The 26,204-nt window shown below is 48.3% G+C and overlaps 6 protein-coding genes across 6 annotated transcripts; all 6 read right to left on the bottom strand.

Moving 5' to 3' along the window:
- Positions 1 to 322: 322 nt before the first annotated feature.
- Positions 323 to 3,019, bottom strand: F5147DRAFT_778460 (uncharacterized protein; the record flags this gene model as incomplete). The annotated part of the gene is made up of 9 exons (XM_041442135.1): positions 323 to 962; positions 1,050 to 1,258; positions 1,320 to 1,394; positions 1,454 to 1,668; positions 1,721 to 1,930; positions 1,981 to 2,091; positions 2,148 to 2,551; positions 2,603 to 2,827; positions 2,877 to 3,019. The coding sequence occupies 9 exons, from the start codon at positions 3,017 to 3,019 to the stop codon at positions 323 to 325; spliced, it is 2,232 nt and encodes a 743-aa protein (XP_041288104.1).
- Positions 3,020 to 7,651: 4,632 nt separating this feature from the next.
- Positions 7,652 to 9,014, bottom strand: F5147DRAFT_778458 (uncharacterized protein; the record flags this gene model as incomplete). Its single annotated transcript, XM_041442134.1, has 3 exons — positions 7,652 to 8,304; positions 8,354 to 8,823; positions 8,872 to 9,014. The coding sequence occupies 3 exons, from the start codon at positions 9,012 to 9,014 to the stop codon at positions 7,652 to 7,654; spliced, it is 1,266 nt and encodes a 421-aa protein (XP_041288103.1).
- A 634-nt stretch (positions 9,015 to 9,648) lies between these two features.
- F5147DRAFT_641750 (uncharacterized protein) lies at positions 9,649 to 12,550 on the bottom strand (the record flags this gene model as incomplete). Its single annotated transcript, XM_041433064.1, has 6 exons — positions 12,184 to 12,550; positions 11,910 to 12,134; positions 11,287 to 11,858; positions 11,027 to 11,236; positions 10,342 to 10,974; positions 9,649 to 10,292 (listed from the first exon to the last, which is right to left on the bottom strand). The coding sequence occupies exons 1-6, from the start codon at positions 12,324 to 12,326 to the stop codon at positions 9,649 to 9,651; spliced, it is 2,427 nt and encodes an 808-aa protein (XP_041288102.1). The 5' UTR covers positions 12,327 to 12,550.
- Positions 12,551 to 15,152: 2,602 nt separating this feature from the next.
- F5147DRAFT_656706 (uncharacterized protein) lies at positions 15,153 to 17,873 on the bottom strand (the record flags this gene model as incomplete). Its single annotated transcript, XM_041434152.1, has 6 exons — positions 15,153 to 15,811; positions 15,862 to 16,494; positions 16,547 to 16,753; positions 16,807 to 17,405; positions 17,457 to 17,681; positions 17,731 to 17,873. The coding sequence occupies 6 exons, from the start codon at positions 17,871 to 17,873 to the stop codon at positions 15,153 to 15,155; spliced, it is 2,466 nt and encodes an 821-aa protein (XP_041288101.1).
- Positions 17,874 to 21,898: 4,025 nt separating this feature from the next.
- Positions 21,899 to 23,457, bottom strand: F5147DRAFT_763603 (uncharacterized protein; the record flags this gene model as incomplete). Its single annotated transcript, XM_041440651.1, has 3 exons — positions 23,130 to 23,457; positions 22,622 to 23,080; positions 21,899 to 22,484 (listed from the first exon to the last, which is right to left on the bottom strand). The coding sequence occupies exons 1-3, from the start codon at positions 23,270 to 23,272 to the stop codon at positions 21,899 to 21,901; spliced, it is 1,188 nt and encodes a 395-aa protein (XP_041288100.1). The 5' UTR covers positions 23,273 to 23,457.
- A 1,258-nt stretch (positions 23,458 to 24,715) lies between these two features.
- Positions 24,716 to 26,145, bottom strand: F5147DRAFT_393497 (uncharacterized protein). Its single transcript, XM_041429576.1, has 9 exons — positions 25,765 to 26,145; positions 25,652 to 25,697; positions 25,462 to 25,602; positions 25,344 to 25,409; positions 25,223 to 25,291; positions 25,130 to 25,164; positions 24,975 to 25,071; positions 24,898 to 24,905; positions 24,716 to 24,835 (listed from the first exon to the last, which is right to left on the bottom strand). The coding sequence occupies exons 1-9, from the start codon at positions 26,041 to 26,043 to the stop codon at positions 24,803 to 24,805; spliced, it is 774 nt and encodes a 257-aa protein (XP_041288099.1). The 5' UTR covers positions 26,044 to 26,145; the 3' UTR covers positions 24,716 to 24,802.
- Positions 26,146 to 26,204: the final 59 nt, after the last annotated feature.

The following is a 26,204-nucleotide window of genomic DNA, read 5'->3' as shown; positions in this document are numbered from 1 at the left end:
GATCAATTCTAATGTGTCAGATCTTCAGATGCCCTAGACTGATGCCTGGTGGTTGTGGATCTACAATCCAGAATTTCCACCCCGGCGACGCGTTCCCATCGACAAGGGCACGTGACCCTGACTGAAATCGACTTCACCTTAGCCGTACCAATATTGAAGATCTGTCTATACTCTAGTACTATATCAATTCAAACGCATGTACTATATTTGACGGTTTTGGGACGACAGAACTACAAAGAATGATCTATGTAACATCCGTCCATTCCATGAGTAACTGACACAGGTAGCGAAACACATAAAACAATATGTAGTGTAACAACCACTATGAAGGTGAAGGGTTGCTGAGCTTAACCCACACCCTGGTACCTGTGAATTTGCCTAGTAAATCATCCATATCCGATACTGTTTCCTCGGCATCCATCTGCTCGTATGTTCCCTCCGTCAATCCTAGTTCAACAACGAGGTTCTGGTGCATGTCATTAACGCGATTGGAGTTAGCTGCCTGGAGCACCTGAAGACAGTCCACAATGAGAACCCATAAAGATAAATCTATGGCCGATTGAGAAGTTTTGAGGTCCGCGGGCAAATGATTGTAGGGATTCGTCAGAAAGTCTGACTTCTTCTCGCGACATGCAATAGCGCCTAAAGTCGCCCACTGGTCGAGAGGGCGCGATCTTTCCAGTAGGACTCCCTGCCTATAACGCAAGAAAATCCAGGCGAAAACCCATATAAACGATTCCAGATCGTGGCGATATAGGTGTTTCACTTTGCCTTGTTGACCCTCTTTGGTGAGAAGGTCGAGGGCCATGAACGGTACCGTGCCCGTACGCTCGTTTCCCTGAGGACCCAATGCATTCGCCAACGAAGATAGATCGTAGTCGTTTAAGACACCTATCAGTTTGTCGCCTTTCCTGTACCACATCAAGTTTCCAGGGCTGATATCTCGATGATAGGACCCCTTCCTTCCATAGAGTGAGATGACCTGCACGCCATGTTAACGAAGAGCCCCATAAGTGCGTCCAAAACACGTACATAAAATACATTGGTACCACGCGTCGAAAAGCTCTTTCCCGTGAAGCTTCGTGATGGGGTGGAGCTTGCGGAACACAAGAATGTAGAGCACCCGACCTCCCGTGGTGGGTTCAGGAACACCGAGCGCTTCTCGAATGGCGGACGTGGGATTCGTGAATTTGTGGTGCCAGAGCAGCTGCGGAATGTGCCCTTCGACAGTCGGGTGCCTCTTAGCGATCTCCTCAACCTTTTTCAGGATCTCCGGCTCGCTGGTGCGACTCGCCTCTCCCCAAAATATCTTGGCCTACCATTCCATCCTCGAAGCTACCATACTTCTTAGTGAGCGCTTCGCTAGTGACAGGAACCACATTGGTCGGCCCGCCCTTGTAGTCCGTAGTGCGTCACTCTTTCGTCGGTGGCTGGTGTGAAGCAACAGATCCACCGTTCCAAGTTCTTCGTCCTTGATTTTCAATTCGTGACATTGCTTCCCCTCAACTTCAACCGGGAGGAAGTGCTTGTTTCGGCCCCAATCGTGGACCTTGAAGCGTTGTAACGCATATAACAGCACTATGAATCGCGGGAGATTCTGAATGAAATTAATGCCCGAGCTTTGAAGGGTGCCCTGGCGATCATAATACCAGGTCCAGATCACATCGTCTAAAAAGCGGTGGTAAGAGCGCGACCAGTCTCGACAGACGAACGAACCCACCGACAACGATAAAATTAATCAGATGTTCGACGGCAACATTGGCCGCAAACATTTCTGCGGCGTACAGGCCCGTCTGGACGGTCACATCTGGCTCGTCAGGATTGAACTTGGTTTTTTTCGTGGTAGATTCCAAAGTGTCCGCAGCCTTGCGCTTGGAGCTGGACCCGCCCTTGGAAGTCTGTGCAGCGGTGAGGCCGGAAGATTGATCTGCTGCTCGGTTCATTCAGTTGGATATTGGATACAAAAATCAAATCACTTACGCGCGGTATCGGACGCAGGTTGTGCTGCCGGGGTCTGCGAAGGGCCTGGCGTAGGCACTTCAGCCTTGAGATGATCCACCGGCAGATGTTCTGGTTTAGTGGGGACATGGTCTGTCACTGTGTACGAAGAGGGCGGCGACTTAATCTCTTTTGTCTTTCTCTTGAACTCGATGCAAGCCAAACATCTTTCCAGCGAAGATTTTTTGGCTTCGCCTTTGCGTTCTTGACCATGTGATCCTTACGCTTCTGACCGTCCTTTGTATCGTCCTTCTGGTCATCCTTCTTGGCGGCCTTTCGTTTGTCTTTCTGTTTGCCCGTCTTGCTGCCGTTATCATCCTGGAAGCATGCGCATGCGCTCTTCAAAGGAAGGATGACAATGTCGGGCTTCCGAGTTGATTTCGCCTTCTGGTGGGTTTGATACATGGGCATGTCGTTCTGCTGGAAGATCATGTCCACGGCGGAGACAGGAGCGCGCATCCCGTCCATCTTGATCTCTTGAAGACAAGCGATCGCGATGTTCGTCGCGTCAATAAAAGGGCCGTAGAAGTCGTTTTCTACTCCTGGACATACGCTTGCAGTCGTTGTAAGCGTAGAAACGTGTAATAATCGAAAGAGCGCTTACTATTTTTTCAAGGCTATCTCGATGCCTGAAGAGGAAATGCCTCCAGCAGAGACCTGTCCATTGCAAACTGGCAGGACTCCCTTCAGGCACTTTTGCAGGAGCTCGGGCTGTTTCGTCTCCGGCGCGCAAGACGCGCGCTGTAGGAGGGCTTGCAGCATAGCATCTGCCTTGCACTGCTTGGCCTGCTCGATGTCCCGCTGAATCCACGGCCGAATCTCCTTAACCCTTCATGGAACGTCAGGTGCTATTCCATAACAGCAAGAAAGGTACGTACTGGACACCAACCAAGTCGATGTGCTCGCTGACGACGGAAGCCCCACGGCTGTTTGGGGTGGACTCTAGTTTACTACCACCTTGATTTGATGCATTGGCGCGTGGCGGAGTAGCCGATGTGCCTGTCTCGCCAGCAGGGGACATGACGCTAGGTGTTCAATGATTGTGCTGACTGAGTGTTGTGAGCAGAGCTAGTTGAGGGAGAGAAAAGTAAGAGAACAAGGAAAACGTCTGCTTTCTGTTTGCCTTATATGCGGTCGACGAATGTGGCGAAAATGGGGTGAACCATCGATCATTGATTTGATGTGGATTGATGTGGCGGGTTGTGGACCGTCTACAGTTTAATTCGTGACTCCGACGACGCGTTCCCATCAACTCACGCACGTGACCCTGACTTAATCTCCAAGTCCTTGAAGTCGATCTCAGTCAAGTCCGGTCGTACGTAGATTGATATTAGAGATCTGCATAATGTAATACTCTAGTACTCTGTCAATTCACCAGAAATAAGATCGGCTGCTGCGCGCCAGGGATCCGTCATGATTTTGCATACTGAAAGGTACTCCCGGGCCGCTATCTACGTGCACATCGATCTTGTTCTCGGTAATAATCAACAGAAGTTCTTCTAAGAATTTTGATTTTTGGATAGTCCGACGCTCGCACCATGTTCCACACAGAAAGAAGACTGTCAAATTCATGACTCAGTTGCAGTTCTGTAGTATTCTTTTGTTCTCCTAGTATAGGCACAAAACATCGTTACCCCCGTTTAGATCCCTGTGCTATGTAGATGCCTGACATTACTGTTCATGGATGCTGCTGTGTATCTGGGGTAATGTCGGACAATCAATATATATATGTTATCCCTCGCAGGAAACCCATGGTCTCGCCCAAGTCTCGCCCATATATTCCTAGTTGATCTCGTGGCCTTGAGAAAGAGCGATCCATCTACTAGTAGCGCTTCCGCGCCTTCCAGTCCCGCACCCTTGAGGTAGCCCTTGCGCTGTGTGCCGTGAAGTGAGAGAAATCAACGCGCGCTGAGCCTTCAACATATGATCGTTTTTAGTTAAATAATGTTGAGGAGTGGGTTGACGTTCTTATCCAAGTGGCGCTGAGGAAATCTTGAATGTTTAGTCCAGGGAATGCAAGCCAGTATGTGAGATCTATCGTCCTGCCCTGGCCAGTGAGTTTCTCGGATTCAGAAATTGTCGGGAAGTCTGATGTCTTGAAGGCCGTCGCACGATGTCACTATATCCAGCCTACCCGCCATCAGGATCTTTACCTAACACCATGAAGCTCCCAGTCTACGGCTGCTATGTCCTCCCTCCAGGAGGTGACCAGAACTGTGACGGTAAGCTGACAAGGATGACGAGATGATTGGTACTGTCTGCGCTTACTGGTGTATTGCAATTCAGTCTCGTCATCCCAATTCAAACGTGGTTGATGGCACTGAAGCACTAGATCCGCTTGGGCTCAATGAAGTAGCCTGGTCAACGAGCCAAAGTCCTGCTAACGGTACTCAGTGTGTAACCCTGGAGCTGTTGGCGTGAATGAGGGTGCTGAATGCGTGTACAGGCGCCCCTAGAGTGGTCGAATACTCTTACGAGCTCTGGAAAGCAGCTATCTTTCAGCGATGACATTACTGGGAGCAAACAGACTTCCACAAGCCGCTACGATCATGACATTACTATCAAGACCGCGTGCATGAACCTCAGCGTTTGGGAGAGATCTGTACTCATGTCATGGTTCGTCAAGGTCCTGTATGGCATACATCTATTTTGCAACTTCTATAAGTACCGCAATAAAACCTGGAATAAATAAAAACAAATTCTCCCACTCTCTGCAGACTATCCGCCCATCGTAAAACAATCCTATCGAGAATATCCTGCGCTAAACGCTGTTGCTAGTTTCCACATGGTTGTGTTCCTGGAAAGCAATTGAAGTCATAGCACTTGCTGCATCGGAGTCGGCCACGAGTTTTGCATGATATTCTCGAACGCTAAGGATGAGGCGTGGTCCCAGCACAGACAGCTGCACCGTGTAGGAGATTTGAGCGAAACCAAGATAAATCTGAACACCCTGGGTCATTTGATCCTATAGAAATGATGAATCATGGTGACACATAGAGGTCGGTGACAGACTGGCATACCGCTAAGAGCGTTGGGGACAATAAACTGATCTGGAAGCAAGCAATAACAACAAAGCTAGCACGTGCAAAAATTTAGCAGAACAAGAAAACCACATTCACATTATGAGCTCACCTCGCAAAGTAACTAATGTGAGTTTGCATTAACACCGTGAAACAGTCCCCCATAACACCTCCTGTTGAGTGTCTTCGCAGTTCACGGAAGTGCTTTACAGCAATCCAGGCCGCTAGACACAGTGCAAGGACCTCCCATACAGTGCCAAGTATCCAAGTCATGGAAGTCAGAAATAGGGAATCTCCGGTATAGTCAGTGTTGCACTGATAGGTGCCGTAGAGAATGAATTCCTCTGGTACTTGTCAGTGAGCCTGATGTACTTGAATATTCCATACATAATTAAAGCTTACCCACTGAAACTTGCGTCATCATTATTGCGACCATCACTACGCTGGTGATTCTGATGGCCAGAAAGATGACAACGAGAAATATCAGCACCTTTCTAGATCGCTGATACATGGCATGTAACCGAACGATCATGATAACTTGCATGATGTTTCAATCAGGTCAATACCACGACAGTATAATGCTCACCGCCCAGTATTGCGTCTGCAACGTTACCCGTCCAATTAAGCGTATCGTCTAAGATAAGGCCTGACGAATCCAACAACATTAGTTATCAGCTTCGGAGGATCACAAACTCGCAACAAACTCACAACTGTGGGAGTCATTATATTGAACCAACAAGTGGTTCGAGAATCTCACTCACCTCTGCAGGGTAGTTCAGTTATTCGGACGGGAATAGAAGGCATCGGTGCGGAATGCTCACTGCATCTGTTGTCGGAATTGTTGGAGTACTCACTGTATGCCGCCCGTCACAAGATAGAAACAGAGTCTATGCGAGGAGACATACTCAACATGCCGATCCTGGTTGTGAGATAGGTATTGAGCGCAACACCAACGGCTTAAACGTAGAAACGTACACAATGAATCCTATTCCAAGATATCGTGCCTAGGATATGTTCATATCAGCACAACTTGCTAAACACGCGTAAAAACACAAGCTACATACAACAATATACAGAACGGTCATCATGGACCATCGTTGCCTCTGCCGCAAATCAGTTGTGGTATTTCACATCGTTCTTTTGATGTGGGAGTCCGCTCACCCAGATCAGTTCCACCTATATAACTGTTCTCAGCGACATGGCTGCTTCTGTAATGGTGTCGACCTACCTCTTGTCCGAACGTAAGTCCTAGAAATCCTGTGATCTTTTCGTACTTGATATTGCTCACCCCAATCGTATATTGCTGTAGCACAGGAGGCAACTGCGAAACCACAGCCAAGGTTAATCAAGTCATCACGGTCATCATGCAGCTGGCTCTCCACAGACCTACGAAATAGCTGAAAATAAGAACTGCATTGATGAATGGCCACCAACTGGGATCGTTCGAGACTAGGGTCATCCTATTAGAGGATGGGAGCCTGAGTGAGTGAGGGGGAAATTTGGTGGATGTATAACGATTGCATTCGCGCTTCATATACCCCATCCACCGCTTACGTTCAAGTTGCCGAAGTATTAATAATAATTTGAAAGATCATACCTGATCCATTGAAGTGTTTCAGGCTTTCAGCGCTCAGCATGATCATTGATTTCAAGTAGAAAGGGAGTGTGCATCCAGGGATATCGATGGTATCAAATTTCAGTTGTTGAATCATTAATGCAGTGACTCGCTAATTGAAATGTTTGATCAACAGCTATTTCCAAAACGACAGGCCAGATTCAAATTTACACACTTACTTTTATTCGCATTTGATGAGGCGACGCACCGTGACAAAATATCGAAGAAAAAGCGAATGACACCTATGTCATTCAAGTTGTTTAGTGCCGTAGACGAACTAGAACTTCAACAAGGGCGTGTCAAATTTAGAAATATGTGACATCACAATCAGGGAGGCAGTGCTTCAAAACCAAACAAAGGCGGTGGAATCTGGCCTATCATTTTGGAAATAACTAAGAACGCCGGAGACTGGCAGATCATTGATTTAACACAGGTTTGAACGGCGCCTTGGGCAAGTTGACCTTGTGGCAGACATTCTTTGTAACTACCACACGAGCAAAAATTCACAACCTTTCTTCCAATTTATGTACACGCTGATTAGTACGAATGCGACCAAAAGTACATACATGTGTCGTACTATCATAAAACACTGTCGACGTGTAATCGTACAAAGAAAGTGGGGAGGCTGTACAAAGGGTTGTACAAAAGAGGAAGGGGTACAAAGAAAGAACGATGATTTAGACAGAAAAGTAACGAAAGCGTTGACAAAGAGGCAATGATGGTTACCGCTTGAATGAATGTGTGATGATCTAGTTGGTTCATAAGTAACGACGGAATGGTATGGATGCACTGGTAAATAGAAGATCAAGCTCCTCGACGAGCTTGAGGAGTCATGAGCGAATAGCCAGAGAGTGAGAATAGGATAGAAATCTTCCATTCCTTGAAAAAACGCACGTACTATATTTGACGAGTTGGGGACGACAGAACTACAAAGAATGATATATGTAACATCCGTCCATTCCACGAGTAACTGACACAGGTAGCGAAACACGGAAAACAATATATAGTACAACGACCACTATAAAGATAAGGTGTTGCCGAGCTCAACCCACGCCTCGGTACCTGTGAATTTACCTAGTAAATCATCCATATCCGATACTGTTTCCTCGGCAGTTATCTGCCCGTATGCTCCTTGCCTCGATCTCCGCTGAACAAGGAGAATACGGTTGATGCGATTGGAGGTAAGTGCCAGGAGCACCCGAAAACATTCCTCAATGAGAGTCCATAAAGACAAATCTATGTCCGATCCAGAAGTTTCGAGGTCCGGGGGTAGATAACCGATAAAATCCGTCAGGAAGTCTAACTTCTCCTTGCGACACGCAATAGCGCCTAAAATCGCCCACTCGTCGAGAGGGCGCAACTTCGGTAGTAGAAGGACTCCCTGCCTGTAACGCAAAAAAATCCAGGCGAAAACCCACATAAACGATTCTAGATCGTGGCGATATAGGTGTTTCACTTTGCCTTGTTGACCATTTTTGGTGAGAAGGTCGAGGGCCATGAACGGTACCGTGCCCGTACGCTCGTTTCCCTGAGGACCCACCGCATTCGCCAACGAGGATAGATCGTAGTCGTTTAAGACACCGATCAGTCTACCGCTTTTCCTGTACCACATCAAGTTTCCAGGGCTGACATCTCGATGATAAACACCTTGCTTCCACAAAGTGAGGTGGCCTGTAGGCTATGTCAACGAAAAGCCACATAAGCTGAATCAAACACGTACATAAGATACACTGATGCCAGACGTCGAAAAGATCCTTGCCGTGAAGCTTCGTGATTGGGTAGAGCTTGCGGAATACAAGAATGTAGAGCATGCGACTGCCCATGCTGGGTTCCGGAACGCCGAGGGCTTCTCGAATGGCGGATGTGGGATTCGTGAGCGCATGATGCCAGAGCAGCTCAGTGATATGCCCTTCGACAGTCGGGTGCACCTTAGCGATCTCCTCAACCTTGTCCAGGATTTTTGGCTCGCTAGTGCGACCAGCCTCTCCCCCAAAAATGGCTACCATCCCATTCGAGACCTGTCCATTGCAAACCGGCAGAACTCCCTTCTGGCACTTTTGCAGGAGCTCGGGCTGTTTCGTCTCTGGGGCGCAAGACGCGTGCTGTAGGAGGGCTTGCAGCATGGCATCTGCCTTGCACTGCTTGGCCTGCTCGATGTCCCGCCGAATCCATGGCCGAACCTCGTTAACCCTTCATGGAACGTCAGGTGCTACTCCATAGAACAAGAAAGGTACGTACTGGACACCGACCAAGCTGATGTTCTCGCTGACGACGGAAGCCCCACGGCTGTTTGGGGTGGACTCTAGTTCACTACCACCTTGATTTGATGCATTGGCGCGTGGCGGAGTAGCCGATGTGCCTGTCTCGCCAGCAGGGGACATGACGCTAGGTGTTCAATGATTGCGCTGACTGAGTGTAGTGAGCAGAGCTACTAGTGAAGGGAGAGAAAATTAAGAAGACAAGAAAGCCGACTGCTTCCTGCCTCCGGTTGACGAATGTGGCGCAAATGTGGTGGACCATTGTCAATTGATCATTGATTTGATGTGGATTGATGTGGCAGTTGTGGACCTACAGTTTAATTAATTCGACCCATCAACACGCGCACGTGACCTCGACTTGTACTGGACCTTTTGTAATCAGGTAGTGCCGTCTCAATTTGTCGAAAATGAGGCATGGTGAAGATGCTGTGCCGCTGCAGAAAGAGGGTGCTGCGATATGCCGTGACGCCCAACCATGTGGACCTACAATCCAGAATTTCGACTCTGGGGACGCGGCGTGGGCACATGACCGTAACTTATTTGACGCCTGGAAATCGATTTCACCTCAGCCGTACCAATAGTAGAGATCTGTCTATACTCTGATACTATATCAATTCGTCAGAACAAACACACGTACTATGTTTGACGGTTTGGGGACGACAGAACTACAAAGAATTATCTACGTAACATCCGTCCATTCCATGAGTAACTGACACAGTAAGCGAAACACAGAAAACAACGTGTAGTGTAACGATCACTATGAAGGTTTGCTGAGCTTAACCCACTCCCTGATACTTGTGAATTTGCCTAGTAAATCATCCATATCCGATACTGTTTCCTCGGCATCTATCTGCTCGTATGTTCCCTCCGTCAATCCCTGCTCAACACCGAGGTTATAGTACACGTCATCAACCAGATTGGAGTTAGCTGCCTGGAGCACCCGAAAACAGCCCACAAGGAGAGCCCATAAAGATATATCCATGGCCGATTGGAGGTCCGGGGGTCGGTATTTGACAAAACCCATCAGAAAGTCTGACTTCTCTTTGCGACATGCAATAGCGCCTAGAGTCGCCCACTCGTCGAGAGGGCGCAATCTCTGCAGTAGGACTCCCTGCCTATAACGCAAGAAGATCCAGGCAAAAACCCACATAAACGATTCCAAATCGTGGCGATATAGGTGTTTCACTTTGCCTTGTTGACCCTCTTCGGTGAGAAGATCGAGGGCCATGAACGGTACGGTGCCCGTACGCTCGTTTCCCTGAGGACCCACCGCATTCGCCAACGAGGATAAATCGTAGTCGTTTAAGACACCGATCAGTCTACCGTCTTTCCTGTACCACATCAAGTTTCCAGGGCTGATATCTCGATGATAGACCCCTTCCTTCCACAAAATGAGGTGGCCTGTGGGCTATGTCAGCGAAGAGTCACATAAGCTGAATCACACACGTACACAAGATACACTGACGCCAGACGTCAAAAAGATCCTTGCCGTGGAGCTTCGTGATGGGGTGGAGCTTGCGGAACACAAGAATGTAGAGCACGCGACCTCCCGTGGTGGGTTCAGGAACACCGAGCGCTTCTCGAATGGCGGACGTGGGATTCGTGAATTTGTGGTGCCAGAGCAGCTGCGGAATATGCCCTTCGACAGTCGGGTGCCTCTTAGCGATCTCCTCAACCTTTTTCAAGATCTCCGGCTCGCTGGTGCGACTCGCCTCTCCCCAAAATATCTTGGCCACCATTCCATCCTCGAAGTTACCATATTTCTTAGTGAGCGCTTCGCTAGTGACAGGAACCACGTTGGTCGCCCGCCCTTGTAGTCCGTAGTGCGTCACTCTTTCGGGGTGGCTGGTGTGAAGCAACAGATCCACCGTTCCAAGTTCTTCGTCCTTGATTTTGAATTCGTGACATTGCTTCCCCTCAACTTCAACCGGGAGGAAGTGCTTGTTTCGGCCCCAATCGTGGACCTTGAAGCGTTGTAACGCATACAACAGCACCATGAATCGCGGGAGATCTTGAATGAAGTTAATTCCCGAGCTTTGGACGGTGCCCTGGCGATCATAATACCAGGTCCAGATCACATCGTCTAAAAAGCGGTGGTAAGAGCGCGACCAGTCTCGACAGACGAACGAACCCACCGACAACGATGAAATTAATCAGATGTTCGACGGCAACATTGGCCGCAAACATTTCTGCGGCGTACAGACCCGTCTGGACGGTCACATCTGGCTCGTCAAGATTGACCTTGGATTTTTTCGCGGTAGATTCCAAAGTGTCCGCGGCCTTGCGCTTGGAGCTGGACCCGCCCTTGGAAGTCTGTGCAGCAGTGAGGCCGGAAGATTGAACTGCTGCTCGGTTCATTCAGTTGGATCTTGGATACAAAAATCAAATCACTTACGCGCGGTATCGGACGCAGGTTGTGTTGCTATGGTCTGCGAAGGGCCTGGCGTAGGCACTTCAGCCTTGAGATGACCCACCGGCAGATGTTCTGGTTTAGTAGGGACATGGTCTGTCACTGTATACGAAGAGGGCGGCGACTTAATCTCTTTCGTCTTTCTCTTGAACTCGATGCAAGCCAAAACATCTTTCCAGCGAAGGTTTTTTGCCTTTGCCTTTGCGTTCTTGACCATGTGATCCTTACGCTTCTGACCGTCCTTTGTATCGTCCTTCTGGTCATCCTCCTGGGCGGCCTTCCGTTTATCTTTCTGTTTGCCCGTCTTGCTGCCGTTATCATCCTGGAAGGATGCGCATGCGCTCTTCAAAGGAAGGATGACAATGTCGGGCTTCCGGATTGATCTCGCCGTCTGGTGGGTTTGATACATGGGCATGTCGTTCTGCTGGAAGATCATGTCCACGGCGGAGACAGGAGCGCGCATCCCGTCAATCTTGATCTCTTCAAGACAAGCGAGCCCAATGTTCGTCGCATCAATAAAAGGGCCGTAGAAGTCGTTTTCTACTCCTGGACATACGCTTGCAATCGTTGTAAGCGTAGAAACGTATAATAATCGAAAGAGCGCTTACTATTTTTTCAAGGCTGCCTCGATGCCCGAAGAGGATATGCCTCCAGCGGAGACCCGTCCATTGCAAACCGGAAGAACTCCCTTCAGGCACTTTTGCAGGAGCTCAGGCTGTTTCGTCTCCGGCGCGCAAGACGCGCGCTGTAGGAGGGCTTGCAACATGACATCTGTCTTGCACTGCTTGGCCTGCTCGATGTCTCTCTGAATCCATGGCCAGACCTCCTTAACCCTTCATGGAACGTCAGGTGCTACTCCATAAGAACAAGGAAGGTACGTACTGGACACCGACCAAGCTGATGTTCTCGCTGACGACGGAAGCCCCACGGCTGTTTGGGGTGGACTCTAGTTTACTACCACCTTGATTTGATGCATTGGCGCGTGGCGGAGTAGCCGATGTGCCTGTCTCGCCAGTAGGGGACATGACGCTAGGTGTTCAATAATTGCGCTGACTGAGTGTTGTGAGCAGAGCTAGTTGAAGGAGAGAAAAGTAAGAGGACAAGGAAAACGTCTGCTTTCTGTTTGCCTTATATGCGGTCGACGAATGTGGCGAAAATGGGGTGAACCATCGATCATTGATTTGATGTGGATTGATGTGGCGGGTTGTGGACCTACAGTTTAATTCGTGGCTCCGACGACGCGTTCCCATCAACTCACGCACGTGACTCTGACTTATTTTTAGAATTTTCAAGTCCTTGAAGTCGATCTCAGTCAAGTCCGGTCGTACGTACATTGATATTAGAGATCTGCATAATGTAATACTCTAGTACTCTGTCAATTCACCAGAAATAAGATCGGCTGCCGCGCGCCAGGCAGGTCATTTTTTCGCATACTGAAAGGTAGTCCGCTATCTACGTGCCCATCCATCTTGTTCTCGGTAAAAATCAACAGATGTTCTTCTAAGAATTTTGATTTTTGGATAGTCCGATGCTCGCACCATATTCCACACAGAAAGAAGACTGTCAAATTCATGACTCAGTCGCAGTTCTGTAGTATTCTTTTGTTCTCCTATAGGCACAAAATATCGTTACCCCCGTTTAGATCCCTGTGCTACATGCATGACATTACTGTTAATGGACGTTGCTGCGTATCTTGCCGGGTGATGTCGGACAATCAATATGTTTGATCCCTCGCAGGAAACCCTTCTTGTCCCATGGTCTCGGCCATATATTCCTGGTTGATCTCGTAGCCTTGAGAAAGAGCGATCTATCTAGCGCTTCCGCGCCTTCCAGTCCCGCACCCTTGAGGTAGCCCTTGCGCTGTGTGCCATAAAGTCAGAGAAATAAACGCGCGCTGAGCCTTCAACATATGATCGTTTTTAGGTAAATAATGTTGAGGAGTGGGTTGACGATCTTATCCAAGTGGCGCTGAGGAAATCTTGAATGTTTAGTCCAGGGAAGCCAGTGTGTGACATCTATCGTTCTGCCCTGACCAGCGAGTTTCTCGGATTCAGAAATTGTCAGGAAGTCTGTCAAGGCCGCCCCACGATGTCACTATATCCCGCCTACCCGTCATTAGGATCTTTACCTAACACCATGTCATTTGTCTGCAGCTCCCAGTCTGCGGCCGCTATGACCTCCCTCCAGGTGACCAGAACCGTGACGGAAAGCTGAAAAGCATGACGAGATGATTGGCATGACCGTTGCCATAGATGGCGGCCCGAGGAATCGGGGATGCATGATGGTGGCTCAGGTAGATGGCAGTGGTTACGCACCACAACAAGAAATGCATTCCTGCTGATACGCACATTTCTTTGAACGCAAGCAGGATCTATTCATGTGCTGAGTCGTATATAAGTACATGCTCATACCAGCGACTCGCGAATGAGTGAGTATATGCGACTCCTTCGACTTCAAAATTTCGAGCAAATTTTCTATAATCATTCTTCTCACTGGTTTGTTTGTTACTCACCCCGAACCATCCATTTCGTTCTAACGACACTTGAAACTTAGCTCTGGGTCAGACTGTCTGTGCTTACTAGTGTATTGCAATTCAGTCTATTTGAACGTGGTTGATGGCACTAGAGCACTAGATCCGCTTGGGCTCAATGAAGTAGCCTGGTCAACGAGCCAAAGTCCTGTTAAAGGTACTCACTGGGTAACCCTAGGAAGAGTGGGGGTGCTGAATGGGTGTACAGGTGCCACTAGAGTGGTCGAGTACTCCTCATGAGCTTCGCGAAGCAGCCATCTTTCAGCGATGACATCAGGAGCGAACAAACTTCCACCAGCTGCCGCAATTATGACAGCACTATCAATATCGCGTGCATGAACCTCAGCGTTTGGGAGAGATCGTTCGTCAAGTGTTCCTGTGTGACATACATCCATTTCGCAACACCAAACAACTTACATTAGTACCGCAACAAAACCTGGAATAGATAAAAACAAATCCTCCCACTCTCTGCAGACTACCCGCCCATCGTAAAACGATCATATCGAGAATGTCCTGCGCTAAACGCTGCTGCTAGTTTTCACATGGACGTGTTCCTGGAAAGCAATTGAAGTCATAGTGGTTGCTGCATCGGAGTCGGCCAAGGACGAGGCGTGGTCCCAGCACAGACAACTGTGCCATCTCAAAGACGAGAGTGAAACCATAATAGATTTGAACGGCCAGGGACAATTCGTTCTACAGAATTGATGGATCATGGGTACAATGACGCCATTCAGATCAGTGATCTAACACAGGTTAGTTGTATGTATAAAAAAGGAAGGAGTTGTTGTTCAATTAGACAGAAATGGTGACAGTAGGAACGAAAGCGATGACGAAGAGGCGGTGACTGTACACGCTTGAATGCGAAGTTGGTGGATGTGTGATGATTCAGTTTGGTGATTCATAAGTAATGACGGAATGGGATGGATGCACTGGTGAGTAGAAGAATAAACCCGTCGACGAGCTCAGGGAACAAATAGTTGAAGAGGGAGAATCGGATAGAAATTTACCATTGCTTGAAGGAAGAATTTCCTCCATCCATAAAAAAACGTCCCAGGACCCAAGGATACGTAGAAGCGACACGAAGAAACCAAAAAAAATGGAATGTGAACTGCGCGATTCGTGGCACGAGCGAGAGCGACAGTGGTCGCTTAAAAGCTAGGGAACAAAGCAAGTGTGCATTTAAATTCGACAATTCACAGTAATAGCTGGCGATATTACATAATAGAAGTGACACGACTAAAGGAGGATCTATGTAACATCCGTCCATTCCATGAGTATCTGACGCAGGAAATACAGAAAACAATACGTAGTGTAACAAACACTATAGAGGTGAAGTCTTGCTGAGCTTGGCCCAGGCCATGGTACCTGTGAATTTGCCTAGCAAATCATCCATATCTGATATTGTTTCCTTGGCGTTTGTCTGCTCGCCTGCTCCTTCCATCGATCGCTGCTGAACACGGCGAATACGGCGAACGTGACTACGGCGACTGTAGGCTGCTGCATCGAGCGCCTCAAAACATTCCACAAGGAGATCCCATATAGACCAATCTATGTCCGATTCAGAAGTTTGGAGGACCGGGGGTTCATAATCAGCATTTGCCAGAAAGGCTAACTTCTTCTCGCCACATGCAATAGCGTCCAAAGTCGCCCACTCGTCGAAGGGGCGCAATTTCCGTGATAGAAGGACTCCCTGCCTGTAACGCGAGAAAATCCAGGTAAAAACCCATATAAATGACTCGAGATCATGGCGATATAGGTGTTTAACTTCGCCTCGTTGAGCCTTTTCGGTGAGAAGATCGAGGGCCATGAACGGTACCGTGCCCGTACGCTCGTTTCCCCGAGGACCCACCGCATTCGCCAACGAAGATAGATCGTAGTCGTTTAAGACACCGATCAGTTTGTCGCCTTTCCTGTACCACATCAAGTTTCCAGGGCTGATATCTCGATGATAGACCCCTTCCTTCCATAGGGTGAGATGACCTGCACGCCATGTTAACGAAGAGCCCCATAAATGCGTCCAAAACACGTACATAAAATACATTGGTACCACGCGTCGAAAAGCTCTTTGCCGTGAAGCTTCGTGATGGGGTGGAGCTTGCGGAACACAAGAATGTAGAGCACGCGACCTCCCGTGGTGGGTTCAGGAACGCCGAGGGCTTCTCGAATGGCGGACGTGGGATTCGTGAATTTGTGGTGCCAGAGCAGCTGCGGAATATGCCCTTCGACAGTCGGGTGCCTCTTAGCGACCTCCTCAACCTTTTTCAGGATCTCCGGCTCGCTGGTACGACTCGCCTCTCCCCAAAATATCTTGGCCACCATTCCATCCTCGAAGGTACCATACTTCTTAGTGAGCGCTTCGCTAGTGACAGGAACCACATTGGTGGCCCGCCCTTGTAGTCCGTAGTGCGTCACTCTTTCGTCGTGGCTGGTGTGAAGCAACAGATCCACCGTTCCAATATCTCCGTCCTTGATTTTGAATTCGTGGCATTGCTTCCCCTCAACTTCAACTGGGAGGAAGTCCTTGTTTCGGCCCCAATCGTGAACCTTGAAGCGTTGTAACGCGTATAACAGCACCATGAATCGTGGGAGATCTTGGATAAAGTTAATGCCAGAGCTTTGAACGGTGCCCTGGCGATCATAATACCAGGTCCAGATCACATCGTCTAAAAAGCGGTGGTAAGAGCGCGATCAGATTGGACAGACGAACGAACCCACCGACAACGATGAAATTAATCAGATATTCGACGGCAAGATTGGCCGCAAACATTTCCGCGGCGTACAGACCCGTCTGGACGGTCACATCTGGCTCGTCAGGATTGACTTTGGATTTTTTCGGGGTAGATTCCAAAGTGTCCGCGGCCTTGCGCTTGGAGCTGGACCCGCCCTTGGAAGTCTGTGCAGCGGTAAGGCCGGAAGATTGAACTGCTGCTCGGTTCATTCAGTTTGATCTCGGATACAAAAATCAAATCACTTACGCGCGGCGTCGGACGCAGATTGTGTTGCTGGGGTCTGGGAAGGGCCTGGCGTAGGCACTTCAGCCTTGAGATGATCCACCGGCAGGAATTCTGGTTTAGTAGGGACATAGTCTGTCACTATATATGAAGAGGGCGGCGACTTGATCTCTTTCGTCCTCCCTGACGTCTTTCTCTTGAACTCGATGCAAGCCAGAACATCTTTCCAGAGGAGTGACGCTGGTGGCTTTTCCTTGGCATTCTTGACCATGTGAGCCTTGCGCTTCGTGTCGTGCTTCTCGTCGTGCTTCGTGTTACCCCTCTCGTCGTCTTTCTGTTTGCTCTTCTGTTTGCCCTTCTTGTCGCCCTTCTTGTCGCACTTCTCATCCTCAAATGAAGCGCATGCGCTGTTCAAAGGAAGAATGACGACGTCGGGCTTCCGAGTTGATCTCACCGTCTGGTGGGTTTGGTACATGGGCATGTCGTTCTGCTGGAAGATCATGTCCACAGTGGAGACAGGAGCGCGCATCCCGTCAATCTTGACCTCTTCAAGACAAGCGAGCGCAATGTTCGTCGCGTCAATAAAAGGGCCGTAGAAGTCGTTTTCTACTCCTGGACATACGCTTGCAATCGTTGTGAGCGTAGAAACGTGTAATAATCGAAAGAGCGCTTACTATTTTTTCAAGGCTGCCTCGATGCCCGAAGAGGATATGCCTCCAGCGGAGACCCGTCCATTGCAAACCGGAAGAACTCCCTTCAGGCACTTTTGCAGGAGCTCGGGCTGTTTCGTCTCCGGCGCGCAAGACGCGCGCTGTAGGAGGGCTTGCAGCATGGCATCTGCCTTGCACTGCTTGGCCTGCTCTATGTCTCGCTGAATCCATGGCCAGACCTCCTTAACCCTTCATGGAACGTCAGGTGCTACTCCATAAGAACAAGAAAGGTACGTACTGGACACCGACCAAGCCGATGTTCTCGCTGACGACGGAAGCCCCACGGCTGTTTGGGGTGGACTCTAGTTTACTACCACCTTGATTTGATGCATTGGCGCGTGGCGGAGTAGCCGATGTGCCTGTCTCGCCAGTAGGGGACATGACGCTAGGTGTTCAATGACTGCGCTGACTGAGTGTTGTGAGCACAGCTAGTTGAGGGAGAGAAAAGTAAGAGAACAAGGAAAACGTCTGCTTTCTGTTTGCCTTATATGCGGTCGACGAATGTGGCGCAAATGGGGTGAACCATCGATCATTGATTTGATGTGGATTGATGTGGCGGGTTGTGGACCTACAGTTTAATTCGTGACTCCGACGACGCGTTCCCATCAACTCACGCACGTGACCCTGACTTATTTTCCGAATCTCCAAGTCCTTGAAGTCGATCTCAGTCAAGTCCGGTCGTACGTACATTGATATTAGAGATCTGCATAATGTAATACTCTAGTACTCTGTCAATTCACCAGAAATAAGATCGGCTGCTGCGCGCCAGGGATCCGTCATGATTTTGCATACTGAAAGGTACTCCCGGGCCGCTATCTACGTGCACATCCATCTTGTTCTCGGTAATAATCAACAGAAGTTCTTCTAAGAATTTTGATTTTGGGATAGTCCGATGCTCGCACCACGTTCCATACAGAAAGAAGACTGTCAAATTCATGACTCAGTCGCAGTTCTCTAGTATTCTTTTGTTCTCCTATAGGCACAAAATATCGTTACCCCCGTTTAGATCCCTGTGCTACGTAGATGCATGGCATTACTGTTCATGGATGTTGCTGTGTATCTGGGGTGATGTCGGACAATCAATATGTATATGTTATCCCTCGCAGGAAACCCATGGTCTCGCCCATATATTCCTAGTTGATCTCGTGGCCTTGAGAAAGAGCGATCCATCTAGCGCTTCCGCGCCTTCCAGTCCCGCACCCTTGAGGTAGCCCTTGCGCTGTGTGCCATGAAGTGAGAGAAATCAACGCGTGCTGAGCCTTCAACATATGATCGTTTTTAGGTAAACGATGTTGAGGAATGGGTTGATCTTATCCAAGTGGCGCTCAGGAAATCTTTAATGTTTAGTCCAGGGAAGCCAGTGTTTGAGATCTATCGTCCTGCCCTGGCCAGTGAGTTCTTATCTTACGAGCTCCGGGAAGCGGCTATTTTTCAGCGATGGCATTAAGAGCGAACAGAATTCCACCAGCTGCTACCATTGTGATAGCACTACCAAGGTCGCGTTCATAAACCTCAGCGTCGGGGAGAGATCTCCATTCATAGTTCCTCGAGTGCTCCTGTATGGCATATATATATTTCGCAACACCAAACAACTAACATAAGTACCGCAACAAAACCTGGAATAAATAAAAACAAATCCTCCCATTCTCTGCAGACTACCCGCCCATCGTAAAACAATCATATCAAGAATGTCCTGCGCTAAACGCTGCTGCTAGTTTCCACATGGACGTGTTCCTGGAAAGCAATTGAAGTCATCGCGGTTGCTGCATCGGAGTCGGCCACGAGTTTTGCATGATATTCCCGAACGCCAAGGATGAGGCGTGGTCCCAGCACGGATAACTGTGCCATCTGAAAGACGAGAGCAAAACCATAATAAATCTGAACGGCCAGGGATAATGGGTTCTATAGAATTGATGAATCATGGGTACGTGTAGAGGTCGGTGACAGATTGGCATACCGCTGAGAGCGTTGGAGACAATGAGCCGATACGGAAGCAGGCAATAGCAAAAAGCTAGCACATGCAGAATGTGAGCGGAGAAATACGGCCGCATTCAGATTATGAGCTCACCTCGCAAAGTAACTAACGTGAGTTTGCATCAACACCGTAAAACAGTCTTCAGTAATACCTCTTGTTGAGCGTTGTCGCAGTTCACGGAAGTGCTTTACAGCAATCCAGACCGCAAGACACAGTGCAAGGACCTCCCATAAAGTGCCAAGTATCCAAGTCATGGGACTCAGGAATATGTAATCTCCCGCAAAGCTAATCATGCACTGATAGGTGCCCGAGAAAACAAATTCCTCTGATACCTGTCAGTGAGCCTGATGACCTGGATATTTCATACATGATTAAAGCTTACCCGCTGAAATATGTATCATCTGCATTACGAGCATCACTGCGTTGGCGATTCTGGTGGCTAGAAAGGTGACAACGAGAAATACCAGCACCTTTCTAGATCGCTGATACATGGCATGCAGCCGAGCGATCACGATGACTTGCATGGCGTTTCAGTCAAGTCAATATCACGGAGTGCATTGCTCACCGCCCAGCATTAATTCTAAAACCTCGCCCGTCCAATCCATTGCCTGGTAGATGATACGGCCTGACGAATTCAGAAAAATTAGTCATGAGGATCACACGCTAGAAGGAGACTCACAACTGTGAAGGTCGTTATATTGAACCAACGAGTTGTTCCGAGAATCTCATTCACCCCTACATGGTAGTTGAGTTGTTTGAACAGGAATGAAAGGCATCACTGTGAAATACTCACTAGATCTGTCGTCGAAATTGTTGGAGTGCTCACTGTATGCCGCCCGTGACGAGAAATAAATAGAACCCATGCGAGGAGACATACTCAACGTGTTAATCCTGATTGTGAGAGATAAGTAACGAGCACAACGCCAATGGCTTAGACGTCGAAACGTACACAACAAATCCTATTGCAACATATCGTACCTAGTATATATTCACGTCAGCACAACTTGCTAACCTCGCTCAAAAACACAGGCTACATACAACGAGATACAAAAGGGTCACTATGGACCAGCGTTGTTTCTACCGCAAATTAGTTGTGATGCTTTTACATTGTTCTTTTGATGTAAGAGTCCGCTCACCCAGATCAGTTCTACCTAACAAACTGTTCTCAACTAGATGGCTGCTCCTGCAATGGTGCCGACCTACCTCTTGTCCGAACGTAAATCCTAGAAATCCCATGATGTGAGTGGTCTTTTCATAAATACTTGATATTACTCACCCCAATCGTAAATTATAGCAACACAGGCGGCAACTGTGAAACCGCAGCCAAAGTTAATGATCAACGTTAGCATGCGGCTGACTCTCCACGAACCTACAAAATAGCTGGAAGTCATATCCGCATTGATGACTGGCCACCAACTGGGATCGTTCGAGACTAGGGTCATACTATTAGAAAATGGGAGTAAACAAGCGGGGGAATGTGGTGGATGTATAACGATTGCATCCATGCGTGATATACCAGTATCCAGTGCTTACATTTCCGAAGTGTGATCGATTGGAATGTTACATGCTTTCAGTACGAATTCGAGTAGAAAGGGAATGTGCATCCAGGGATCGATGGTATCAAGGTAACAGTTGTTGGTTGACGGGGAATGTATGAACGCCACAAAGAGGAGATCTGTTCGTGATTTCGGTGATGTGCCAGTGCCATTTCCGAAGTCGAGTCTTTGGATATGGTTGAATGCGGGTTCGGCCTCGGCCCATCAATGACGCCATTCAGATCATTGATCTAACACAGGTTAGTTGTATGTACAAAAAAGGAGGGAGCTGTTGTTCAACCAAAGAACAATCAAGTGATTTGGACAGGAACGGTGACAGTAGGAACGAAAGCGATGACGAAGAGGCGGTGACGGTACACGCTTGGATGCGAAGTTAATGGACGTGTGATGATTCAGTTTTTCATAAGTAATGACGGAATGGGATGGGTACACTGCTGAGTAGAAGAACAAACTCGTCGACGAGCTCAGGGAGCGAATAGTTGAAGAGGGAGCATCGGATAGAGATCTGCTATGACATTGCTTGAAGGATGAATTTCCTCCATCCGTAAAAAAACGTTCCAGGACCTAAGGATACGTAGAGTGACATGAAGAAACCAAATATATATATATATATATATATAGGGAGTGTGAGTTGCGCGTTTCATGGCACGAGCGAGAGTGACAGTGGTTGCTTAAAAACAAAGCACAGGCATTTAAATTGATAAATTCCAACGATTGTCCAACGACGTTGACAAGTCAGTAATAGCTGGCGATATTACATAATAGAAGTGACACGCTTTCAGAAAATGACACAAAGGAGGATCTATGTAACATCCGTCCATTCTATGAGTATCTGACGCAGGAAATACAGAAAACAGTATTTAGTGTAACAACCACTATATAGGTGAAGTGTTGCTAAGCCTGGCCCAGGCCATGGTACCTGTGAATTTGCCTAGCAAATCATCCATATCTGATATTGTTTCCTTGGCGTTTGTCTGCTCGCCTGCTCCTTCCATCGATCGCTGCTGAACACGGTGAATACGGCGAACGTGACTACGGCGATTGTAGGCGGCTGCATCGAGCGCCTCAAAACATTCCACAAGGAGATCCCATATAAACCAATCTACGTCCGATTCAGAAGTTTCGAAGACGGGTTGATACTCAGCATTTGCCAGAAAGGCTAACTTCTTCTTGCCACATGAAATAGCGCCTAAAGTCGCCCACTCATCGAAGAGGCGCAATCTCCGTGGTAGGAGGACTCCCTGCCTGTAACGCAAGAAAATCCAGGTAAAAACCCATATAAATGACTCGAGATCATGGCGATATATGTGTTTAACTTCGCCTCGTTGAGCCTTTTCGGTGAGAAGATCGAGCGCCATGGACGGTACCGTGCCCGTACGCTCGTTGCCCCGAGGACCCAGGTCATCCGCCAACGAAGATAGATCATAGTCGTTTAAGACACCAATCAGTTTGCCATTTTTCCTGTACCACATCAAGTTTCCAGGGCTGATATCTCAATGATAGACCCCTTCCTTCCATAGAGTGAGATGGCCTGCACGCCATGTTAACGAAGAGCCCCATAGATGCGTCCAAAACACGTACATAGAATACATTGGTACCACGCGTCGAAAATCTCTTTGCCGTGAAGCTTCGTGATGGGGTGGAGCTTGCGGAACACAAGAATGTAAAGCACGCGACTGCCCATGCTGGGTTCCGGAACGCCGAGGGCTTCTCGGATAGCGGACGTGGGATTCGTGAACGCATGATGCCAGAGCAGCTCAGGAATATGCCCTTCGACAGTCTGGTGCACCTTAGCGATCTCTTCAACCTTGTCCAGGATTTTTGGCTCGCTAGTGCGACCAGCCTCTCCCCAAAAGATCTTGGCTACCATCCCATCCGAGACCTGTCCATTGCAAACCGGAAGAACTCCCTTCAGGCACAAAGTTTGCAGGAGCTCGGGCTGTTTCATCTCCGGCGCGCAAGACGCGCGCTGTAGGAGAACTTGCAGCATGGCATCTGCCTTGCATTGCTTGGCCTGCTTGATGTCCCGCTGAATCCATGGCTGGACCTCCTTAACCCTTGATGGAATATTAGGTGCCACTCAATAAGAACAAGAAAGGTAGGTACTGAACATCCACCAAGCTGATGTTCTCGCTGACGACGGAAGTCCCATGGCTGTTTGGGGTAGATTCTATTTTGCTATCACATTGACCTGATGCATTGGCGCGTTGCGGAGTAGACGGTGTGCCTGTCTCGCTAGCAGGGGACATAGTGTTAAATGTTCAATGATTGTGCTGACCGACTCGGAGTGTTGTCAGCAGAACTACTGAGGTGGAGAAAACTAAAAGGACAGGAAAGACAACTGCTTTCGGCTTGCCTTATGTCCGGTCGACAAATACTTATGGCGCAAATGCGGTGAACCATCGATCATTAAGCTGATGAGAATTGATATGGCTGCTGTGGACCTACAGTTTAATTCGACGTTCGTGACTCCGACCGTCCGACGACGCGTTCCCATCAACACGCGCACGTGACCTCGACTTGATTTCACTCAAGTAGAGTTACATTTTCATAAGAATACTCTATTCCTCTGCCAATAAACAAGATCAATTGCAGTGCGTCATGTATACTAGCTCATGTTTTTGCATGCTGAAAGGAACTCTACTATCTACTACGTGCGCATAGTACATGTCGTTCTCGGTAATGATCAACAGAAGTCCTTCTAAGAATTTTGATTTAAAGATTCATGTTCTCATAGTAGAACAGACTCCCACGCACCACCATGTTTTTACAGAAAGAAGACCGTCAAATTCATGACTCAGTCGCAATTCTTTTGTTCCCCTAGAGGTACACAATTGTTACCCGTTCAGATCCCTGTGCTGCATGTCATTACTGGTCAAGGACGTTGCTGTGTATTTTGGGTGATGTCGGACCGTCCAGCTCCGGACCCTTGAAGTAGCCCTTGCGCTGTGTGCCATAAGAAATAAACGCGCGCCGAGTCTTCAACATATGATCGTTTTTAGAAAACAATGGTAAGGGATGTGTTAGCAACCTTAGCCAAGTGGTGCTGAGGGAACTTGAATGTCTAGTCCAGGAATGCCAGAAAGTGCGGGTTTGGGCCGGTCTGCGGCATGGAGTCCGCGCAACCTTCATACAGACTAGCCATTTCCTACATGTCCTTGAGAAAGCCGCGTGTGGCTGACAAAAGCGCAGTGTTCCTTGAAGCCGAAACAAAATGGACGCATCTCTTCAAAATTCAGCAGCCTGGCGTCCAGCACGAGTATGGACTGCGGTGTCCCAATTGATATCCCAAACCAAACTTTCAACCTACAAGTCCACCGAGAGTATGAGATGGTCATTGCAGTAGTCTCCGCACTCACTATCAAATTCATTGTCGTCATCCGACGAGCTAGAGGCTTGTGCAGTGAAAAAGCACTCCGTCCCGATTCGCATTTCCTAGTCAGATCCTTATGCACAGACGATGTAGTAGCCATTTGCATTAGTGCCAAAACGGGCAGGGTCTGTCGTGTATGTGTGTCTGACGACACAATTACCAATTACGAAGGTACCTTCGCACGGAGCTTCTTCCACGTTGAGAATGTGCTTTCTCCTCTTCATCGCGGATAATGAAGGCATGCATCACTTGCAGAATTTAGGCTGCCTTGATTGTAATGGGCAGCACTCGAGGTTTGGATGGAGGTGTCTTTATCGGGGAGATCATGGATAGAGCAGGGGTACAGGTAAGAAGATCTGTGTTGTTCAGACGGCAAAATAATGTTACGGTATTCTACCATAGTCCATCAATCAAAGAAGACACCGCCGTCGACCGATATCTGTCCGTGAATCATATCAGATTGCGTCCCCCGGTAGTAGGTATGAATGAGAATATGCTTACTGTTTGACCTGCGAAGCAACGCATTACACCCATCAGTTACGAGATTATGAAGCATGGCCCATGTACAATATACACACCTGTGATGAAACGTGCTTCCGGGGTCACCAGAAACGAAACCAGGCTCGAAACATCCTGGGTAGTTCCTAGGTCGCCTACTGATGACGACCGTTTGAACTAAAGTATGAAAAAGATTGTCAAAATTCACATCTCATGCACATTGGTTGAGGGTCACCTCATCATAATCAGCTGATTCAACCAACCCAGCGACTACAGGAGGTAAAAGTTACCACCATAATGATATTAATGCACAAATATCGAAACTTGCGCATTGGTGTTTGAATCGCTCCTGGCGCATATGCGTTCACTGTAATTCCGTTGCGACCAAGTTCGATAGCTTAGAAAGAAGGTTACTGAGGTCGGGTGCCGTGAGACTAAGTACACTGTACCTGCGCATTGCGTCAGCCCTCGGACAGCAAACTTGGATGCGCAGTAAGCGCTGGCTGAAGCAAGCCCTGAAAAGATACGTCACCATACACGAAGAAATAGCCGGATATGTAGACCTACCTTTCTTTCCCGCAAGGGAGCTTGCACCGACAATTCGCCCACCCTCACCTTGAGCTATCATCTGCTGCGCTGCATATTTATAGCTGTAGAAGGTGCCTTTGACGTTGACAGCAAGCACAGACTCAAAGTCATCGGATGACGCTGCGACAGGGTTTCAGTATGTCCCGGTAGTACGTCGACTGTGACTTACTTTCTATGAGCGATTTTGGTTTGCAAATGCCTGCGTTTGCAACAAACTATGTATTTGATAGTATGAAAAGTTTGCAATTGAACGACTGCCAGCAGCTGTTGTAAACAACTCACAACATTCAGACTGCCAAACTCTTTGACTGCACTCTTAATCAGGCCTTTGACATCCTCCTCGATGCTGACATCCCCAAACACAGTTAGCACTCTCCGCTCCGGGAAATTGGCAGTGATTTCATTCTTGACTTCCTCCAAGTTGTCTTTCTTGCTTTCCAAGTCATTGATCACGATGTCATAGCCGTCTCCTGCAAGGCGTATTGCGATGCTGCGTCCAATTCCTTGCGCGGATCCAGTGACGACTGCGACACCTTTGGAGTTGGATTTCGTGGACGTCATTTTTTGACCGGCGAAATGCTGTTATTCTCTCATGGGGTGCTGGACCTTTTGTACTCAGGTAATGCCGGCGTTTCAATTTGTCGAAAATGGGGCATCGTGAAGATGCTGTGCCACTGCTGCGACCGCTGCGGAAAGAAGGTGTTGCGATATGCCGTGACGCC

Source organism: Suillus discolor (genome assembly GCF_016758755.1).
Source record: "Suillus discolor strain FC423 chromosome Unknown F5147scaffold_71, whole genome shotgun sequence".
NCBI lineage: Eukaryota > Fungi > Basidiomycota > Agaricomycetes > Boletales > Suillaceae > Suillus > Suillus discolor.
The sequence above is the reverse complement of the archived record's forward strand: the minus strand, read 5'-3'. Positions and strand labels throughout refer to the sequence as shown.